This window comes from Capsicum annuum, chromosome 9 (assembly GCF_002878395.1).
Source record: "Capsicum annuum cultivar UCD-10X-F1 chromosome 9, UCD10Xv1.1, whole genome shotgun sequence".
Lineage (NCBI taxonomy): Eukaryota > Viridiplantae > Streptophyta > Magnoliopsida > Solanales > Solanaceae > Capsicum > Capsicum annuum.
The window spans coordinates 185705857-185714942 of NC_061119.1; the positions used below are offsets into that span (position 1 = coordinate 185705857).

The 9086-nt window shown below is 35.1% G+C and overlaps 1 protein-coding gene across 1 annotated transcript in view; it reads right to left on the reverse strand.

Annotated features, from left to right (window-relative positions):
• The window catches only part of LOC107854763 (glucose-1-phosphate adenylyltransferase small subunit, chloroplastic/amyloplastic-like), a 33493-nt gene extending 26248 nt beyond the window's left edge, over positions 1–7245 (reverse strand). Inside the window, exons 1-2 of the mRNA XM_016699761.2 lie at positions 6865–7245; positions 5511–5807 (exon numbers count right to left, since the gene is read on the reverse strand). Coding sequence (XP_016555247.2) covers positions 5511–5807; positions 6865–7137 — 570 coding nt within the window. The 5' untranslated portion in view covers positions 7138–7245. The remainder of the gene's footprint in view (positions 1–5510; positions 5808–6864) is intronic.
• Positions 7246–9086: the final 1841 nt, after the last annotated feature.

The following is a 9086-nucleotide window of genomic DNA, read 5'->3' on the forward strand; positions in this document are numbered from 1 at the left end:
AAAAAAAAAATGAGAGTGTTAACACAAAAATAGCCTTCCTTTTATAGAAGAAAAAAGTGAGATATTACCGTTGGGTGTTGATTTGACGTGTATTTTATGAGCGTTGTAAAAATTTGATATTTTTTTTTTACTGCTGGTCTTGTTTCATAGACCTTATTGATAATCGATGCCTTCTCATGCTTTTGGTAGATGCTTCACCAAATAGATAGACAATCTAGCATATACTAGGAGTTAATTCCTTAATAACCGCACTAGACTGTGCTACCTATTCATAGACCATAACTAGCACATATTTTGAGAAGGATTTTTTAATCAATAAAATAATAAATAATTAAATTTTATGCAATTAAAAGAGCTTGAACAAGTCATGTGATCATATGAGAGTACATGTAAATTGGATAAGATAATCAATGATGTGTGAGGATGGATAGTGGATGAACAACAACCATGCATGGGGCAATGTTTATCCAAAGCACAATTATGTTGTGGAGAATTCATTTGTTCAACCACAACTCATCACCTCACGTCTTTGATCACCACTTTCAATTTATGTGGACTCTCATACGATCACATGACTTATTTAGGCTCATTCGATTCCATAAAATTTAATTATTGATTATTCTATTAATTAATTAATCCTTCTCAAAATATGTGCTAGTTATGGTCTATGAATAAATATCATAGTCTAGTTATTTATTTGTGGAAGTAGTTAAGAGTCTATGCCAGACTATATCAGGTCGAGTACAAAACTAAGCATAGTCTAGCATAGATTTTGTACAATTTCATTAATACATGCACTAGACTATGACACATATTTATAGACCATGACTAGCACATATTTTGAAAAGAATTATTTAATTAATAAAATAATAAGTAATTGAATTTTATGCAATCGAATGAGCCTAAACAAGTCATGTGATCGTGTAAAAGTCCACATAAACTAAAGTGGTGAAACAAGATGTGAAGTGATGAGTTATGGTTGAACAACCAACATCCTTAGGGCAATGTTTACTAAAGCACAAGTATGTTGTGAGAAATTCATTTGTTTATCCACTACTCATCCTTACACATCATTGATCACCTTATCCAATTTACGTGGACTCTCATACTATCACATGACTTGTTCAAGCTCCTTTAATTGCATAAAATCTAATTATTTATTATTTTATTAATTAATTATTATTTTTCAAATATCCTACTAAGGGCAATAAACAAATACGGTATATTATTGACAAGGCTTATAATCTATGAAATTTACTGAACACAATCGATAGACCGGTATTATTTAACGCATCGATTATTTATTTGTTCGAACATAGACATTGAGATCAGTATTGAATAAACCCCATCGACTTTTCATTTAATTTTGTATAAATCAACATAATCACGGATAAACCAGATTAGTTTTTCATTGGCGTATATGAATTAATTTGACGTTTGACAACAGTCCCATTCATCTTCTACCTTAATCTCATGCAAAATTTCTAAAAAGGAAAAAATTGTAAAATTACAATGGAGACAAATGCAGGAAACAAGAATTAAATCAGAAACAAAAATTAATTTCACATCTCACAATCGTTTGATTCATCTTCTAACATCAGAAATTACAAAAAATTAAATCAGAACAAAATTGCAAGATTAAAATATAGACGAATGTAGGAAACAAACATATTTCATTAATACTTCATTGCAATTATGGTGTAGAACCATATTTACAACAAAAACAACAAAAAAGCAAAATAAAGAAGCTTTCATCTAACATTCTCAACCATGAAAGCTTCTCCTTGCAACGAACTTGAAACAAAAAAAAAATACAACTGAAATTAAAAAACTAATCTAAGGGAATGGTGGTGGTGGGGGGTGATCATCTCCTCCGGCGTCATGTTAAGCCGCTCCATAATCGCCCATAAAAAATGGGCAATCCACCGGAGTTAGTGGTGGAGGTGCTCCCTATCCTGTTCCAATCCATAGAACAACCAATTGAGATTGTTGCAGAGGAGGAGCAGGTCGTAGTTATGATGGATCCTCCTTTTTGGTCTTAAAGGAATGCCTGGCATTTTGTCAATTAAATTTGATTTGAGTTGATAAAGATGAATTTTAGGTGCAGTAGATGGGTGTTTATATAGACCAAAATAGAACCCTTTGGCCTTCCCGCCCATTGATTGGTAGACGTGTGAATAATAGAAATCGAAGAGAGGTAGCGTATACCCAATCGATGCAACGTCTGATTGGACGTGCAACAACTTTTTTGATGTGTAAAAAATACTCAACTGTTCATCTGTCCCTTTGAATATTTAGGATTTTTAATAAACCTTATATTGGATCGATGATAAACCATGTGTTAAATAAAGAATAAAAGAAATAGATCGGACACACAATATATTCTATACTTTAAAAGGTCAATAATAGATACAGAGTGCAGTCGATAAATCTGGCATTAATCAGACCACTGAAGGGTTGTCAAAATGCATATACTTCCATGACTTAAAAAAACACAAATTCATACAAGTATAACTACGATTTGTTGTTGTTGTTAAGTGGTTTTCTTGTGCTCGGCTCTCTTGCACAGTGAACACTTGTTCCTCCTCTTCGACTTAAAAGTCTTGCCCACGCCCTTAACGTATTTTCTTTTCTTTCTTCCGAGCTTGGTGACCACAAAAGGTGGAATAATATTCACGTCTAGCAATTCTTGTGGCACGCGCCATTCGAACTCTAAAGGGACAATATTAATTGATTCTGAATACGCAAGGAGGTACTCTTCCACTTTATACAGGGGCGAAGAGTAATCATAGACTCTCAAACCATAATCTTTACCGTGCTTCAATCGTAAAGCGGTCATCGCGTGAATGCATGGTATTTTTATCAGGTTAAATTTCCTGCAAGAACACGACCTTTCCAGTGGGTCGACTTTGGTCGTACAGCCACTTCCAAACACAGTGAATTGCCTTTCGTCCTCGCTTATGTTCTCCACATAGAAGGAGTCGCCCTCGCTCATATTGTCTCTTAACATCTTTTCAGCGGCGGAAACAAATTTGTTAACCTTACATTTGAGGACGTAGGCACGCCTCTCCCTAAATATTTCACTAAACCTCTTGGCAATCGAATTGAATATGGATGCTTCAGGGTACCCCCTTTCGACAATCAACATAACGTTCACCAACTCGACAATATTTGTGGTCATCATGTCAAACCTGTTGCTGGGGAAATATGCCCTGCTTCATTTCTCAAAACCAAGCTCATGCTCGAGGAAAAAGACTACCTCGGGACAGTAGTTCTTGAATTCGACAAAATGGTCGCTAAACTCCTCGGGAGAATATGCCTTTACCGCATTGTAGAATAGATAGAAGTGTTCTCTGCAGTAGTGATTTACCCAAAAATTTTCACCAGGTGCCTCATGCAATACCCGTGATGAGCATGGTTGTACGCCTTCGCGATGCCGTTGGTGATGCTCTTGTGCCTATCGGAGATAAAACATAAATTTGGTTCATTGACCACAATAGACTTCAGTTTCTCAAAGAAGAACGTCCAAGATGTATCGTTCTCCTTGTCGACGACGCAAAAGGCAATGGGATAAATATGATTCTCCGTATCCTGTGCAACCGCGATTAGCAGCATGCCCTCATACTTGCCGTATAAATGAGTGTCGTCGACCGCAATAACCTTCCTCATGTGGGCGAATCCCTTAATGCAAGGGCCCAATGATAAAAAGTAGTACATATACCTACAATTGACCTTGTTCACCATGATGGAATAGGTAGTGCCAACATTAAGAGCATCGATCATGTACGAAAAAATGGACAGACAGAAATGCCCGTGCTCTGCTGTCCCTCGAACCATTTCCTTGGCAATCACACCCCCAGCCAATATTTCCAATAGCTTGGTCTACTTTTTAAGTTCTTGAAAACGATCCTCCGAATCTCGCTAGTGTTCGGACCCTTTCCTTCGCGATACATGTTCACACACAGCTATGCAATGACTTTAGACGAGATTTTTCTATGGCAGCGGGTGGCGTATTCAACGTCGCAACTGTGATCACCGACATATTTATAGATGATGAATCTGTCTGTGCATTCATACTTCTTCGCCCGCAACATCCGCCCACAGCTAAGATAAAGACATTTCACCTTGAGGAATTTGCTGCAGCTTTTCAACATAGCATAATCAAAAGAATTTCTCACAGCTTCTACGTCCAGCAACAATTTCAGCTCTTTTTTACTGCTAAATGTTTGATTTACCTCAAAAATAGTTCCGTTGGAGAAGGTGTGGTTGGTTTGTTCTCCCAATTCGCACTCTTCTCTCCCTTATTCAGAGAAAATTGAATCTTCCAATTCCATTGAATCATCTTTCGAATCTATTAGATGAGCATCCAAATTCTCATCTTCAAATAAATCATGTTCGTCGATTGTTGGCTGTGGTCGCGGGATTGTCGGAGACCCCGGAACGACATTTATCCTTAATAATGGCCTAGAGCCATTGACAGCGACATCCAACATGTATAACGACATATCGCGATCATTATTTATGAACGTGGGATGTATTTTACCCCATCCATTCATTACATAGCCAATCACAATGTTCTTTGGCTCGCATTCTAATTCTCTGCTCTCAATTACGCTTCGAACCATGTCGTTGTACGATCCATTGCGACGCAGCGGGATGGGCACTGTCTCCTTTGTAGATGATTTCCACCTCCAACAGTTGGGACCCTCCTTCCACGCACCCATATAATTACCACCCATGACAACTACCTCAGCTACTACCATAATAGACCACACAAATTAATTATAGATCAACGTTTAGGTCTATAGCTGGTTGATGACTGGTCGATCACTGGTATGAATACGTCCGTACAAGGACGCGAATCGACTGATTTTCGATATAATCGTTGCCCTCCTAGCTCTGGGATGAAAAAATGTATGTGTTGAACTTCTAAACAACTAAAATAAATCCAATGACGAGGTATTGAGTGGATTTGTAAAGCTTTTCGAGCTAGTAGAAATGGTGAATTTTTTTTTTTTTGGCATTTTTTTCAAAAAGGATGGAACAACAATAGAGGCAATGATGAAGAATGGAGATTTTCAATTGTGATGAACTATTTTTCGTCGGAAAAGTGGCCGGAATCAAAAATATTATTGGTGAAAAAGGGAGCTCCTATTGGTGGCTTCTTGAACAATTTTCTAAATTAAAATACGAAATATGAAAAAATGGTGGGAATATAAAAAAAGGTGGGAAATATTAAATATTAAATGGATGAGGTGGGGGACTAAAGTGTAAAGTTTAAAACTTGTGTGGTAGGTTTGAATGTAAGAAGGGATGATGTCATAAATGTGTCTAAACACCTAATTTTCCGAGACTTGTGTCTAAATGTTAAAATAAGTTTTGAAAGTATTTATTTTGCCAACTATGCCCAGTAACCTACAACTTTACCATTGCTTCAAGGCTCCCTTCAAATAATATTACTACAAAATAAAGCTGTATGAAATGTGTACATTAGGAAGGAAGTAAGGTACCTGGAACCAATTGGGGTTCTCTGGACTTTGTTGAGCAGCGAGTACTTCCACAAAACCTTCATTTTTGTAACCACCCATGTTGCTTGTATAAGCCCGCGAAAGATGGCGATTTAGAGATGCAGAGTTGAATTGCGTGAGAACATAGATCTTGGATATTGTACAGTTTATACAATTGCTCACAGAGATATCAATCAAACGATAATTCGCTCCAAGTGGAACGGCTGGCTTTGCTCTCTTTTTGGTTAGAGGATACAGGCGCGTCCCAGCTCCACCTCCAAGAATAATACCCAAAACACTCTACAACAAATTGAATTAACAATAAAGTTAAGCTTTGAAGAAGCATCAAGAAACCAAAACAAATTGCCTCCATGTTTTACTATGCAATGGTACTTTATTCCTATTAACTTAAATTCATGGATGCAAAGCAGACACGCACTGCCCATGAACGATAACGAAAATCAGATTCATTGCCGATTCGGCTCACCTGATTCAATGGTAATTACGCTATCCAACGGATAATACTAATGTAACAGCTTTTGCAGGTCAAGATTTCCTCCGGGTCTAACTATCCTGATCATGATGAACATTTGTCCAGAAAGAATTTTGTGTTATATTAAACAAAATTAAATCGTATTATATACACTTATGAATATGCACGTGAGGGTCTATATCAAGATCTTGTACAGTCAACAGAGAAATTAAACTACTACAAACGAAAACAAACTACTCCATTATGTTCGACAACACCATATATGTCGTTCTGACCACCTCAATCAACTATCACTTCAATTTCGGGTGAAGGAAAAAAATCCTTTCTTCCCGTGTTTCAATTAATGTGACACTTTTCTTTTTAGTTTGTCTTTCTCAAGAAAGGAATGTCACCTTTCTATAAGTAGAAGCAAATTAATTTTAAAATTCTCATTTTACCCTAAATAAAATGTAATCACACAAATGTCTGAGATTTATTTCACTAACTTTTTCTTTCTTAGACATTGTAACCAGCAAGTGATGCTACATAAATTGGGATGAAGGAGAACAATATCTACGTCTCGACAGACATATATACAAACGAAAATCTTACACATACCGTCCATGCACTTTTATGCCAATTTGTATTATTTCCATGACAATATATACGAAGTCGATAGTGATACATGCACAAACAACAAGAAGATAAGACAACGAATCAAAGTTTCCAAAGTACCACTAAATTCACTCCTTGGGACACTGACTGCCGATTTAACAACGAAATATAATTCTCAAAATTACTGAGAAACAGCGAGTCCAATCAATACCTAACAATGCACGGCTTATTAATACAGATCATAGGAAAAATTATCAATTTTGCACTTACTCGGCTAGCATCAGGATCAAGACATGTCTGTGCATTCGTGGAATCAGAAACAGCCTTAGGTGACACGATCACCGGAGTCCTACTACGATAGCTGTTCACACCAGAACTGCATCGTCTAGAACGCAATGACGCAGGTGAGATCAATTTGTCTCCAGATAAATGGGACGATGCGAAAGAGAGACTTTGAAATGATATTGCACGATCAGCATTGTCGATTGGCTCAATGATGAATGAATGTGGAGAAGGTTTCAGTGTTCCCATAGATACGGCCATTCTTTCTGAGGCAGTGGATTATGAGAATGATTCAATTGAAGTTAGTTATGAAGTTTAAGGTATCATTTTGGAGAAAATGACAAAAATGGTCTCTTACTTTTTGAAATAGGTTCAAAATAGGAATAATTTTCTTCTTTAAAGACTGTTTGCAAGGAGATCGGATAAAAAATCGGATCGTTATATTCTGTATTCCTTTAAGAGTAGTAATTAATTTCAAAAATATTTATTTCACTATTTGTACTACATTAATGAGATAGTAAATTTCATCCATGATCACACTCATTAAGGAAATATTAATTAGAAGTGTATTTTGTAAAATTATCCTTATTAATGATGTTTTGAAATTCTAAATCTAATTATTACTATTTTCTTTAGTTATTTAATACTAAGGGTAATGTGAAAAGAAGTAATTAAATACTCTTAATATGTGAAAATAAACAAACATATTTAAAAAAAAAAAAGATTAAATAAAAAATAAAATAGAGTGGGGGACTATGTATATAGCATGAACGGTGGACCAACTTTTGATTTGAGATAAAAGAGGAAGGTAACAAAACGTAGGTGAGATTAGGAGTGGCAGATTGGGTGTTTGGACTGAATTTGATCGGGTCAAAATGGGATGAACATGAATCAATAAATGGGTTATTATCTAATTTTGTTCAAAATAACTTGGGTTAATATGGATTGAATCAAAATGGGCTAAACAATGGGTTGTAGCTCAACTCGTTCAACTTGACCCACCTTTTCTTCTTTCCTTTTGGAAAATCAACTAAATAAACTTCTTAGATAATTTATTACAACTTGTAGCAACTTTTTTAGTTTTCAAGTTATAACAACTTTATCATTTAAAGAAAAAGCTTAAAAATATATTATTTCGTTTTTTTTAAAAAACATATCAAAATAATTACATAAAAGGAAAATATAGATTTAATATAACTAATCTACAATATTCCTTTCTTAAATATAATTAACCTTAATAATTGATATCAATCCCACCCCCACCCCTCAAAATCTCTCTAATCGTTTTTATTTCTCCTATTTTAATGCGTTCGTTAAGTGTTTTCATCTTCATACTCTTTCTTTTTTATTCTGCATGATTATATTGTTTCAGTTAACAACTTTCATAACTTCTTTTTGTTTTATGCAATTTCTGAGAATTTTTTTTGAAAGAAAAGTAAACATAAGTTAATGTTGTGTTGAATATGAATTGTGATAATTTGCATTCAATCATGATACGTCATAGAGGGAGATGGGATTTGTCAAGTATGTTAAATTATTTAACAAATTGATATTTTACAATCAAACGTATTTAAAGAATTAAATAATTTTTTTTGTATGTTTTTCTTCAATTCTTTATTGTTAGAATGTTGAATTTTTTATAATATGATGATGAGATACTCTGAAAAGATTCACGGTAATTGAAATTGTGTATGTTTATGGTATGCATAACAAAAGCAAGAATTATATAATAATTGTTGAAACAGGTATACCTAGGGACTTTGGTATTGACAGGATTATATATGATGCGACTACAAACTACAAAGGTTTAGTAAAAACAATTGCAATACAACTAATGATAGACACAAATTCTACTGTCAAACGGACTAGGACGATGACATCAAACATAGCGGAAGTACATGAAAAATACCACGTGAAGTGTTGGATGAAGTTGTATTGCCACCGAATTCAAAAAAACCTCTCGAAAGACCATGTTATGAAAGATAGAAAGCACCAAATGAAGAAAAGTGTAAACGTTCAAAGGTTACATATAGTAGCTGTCATCGAGAGGGGCACAATAAAAAGGCTTGCCACAAACATGCACCACCTGCTTAAGATCTAATCTTTGTTTCTTAGTTTATTTTGATGTACATGTAGCTGTCATCGAGAGGGACACAATAAAAAAATTTGCCACAAACATACACCACCTGCTTAAGATCGAATCTATGTTT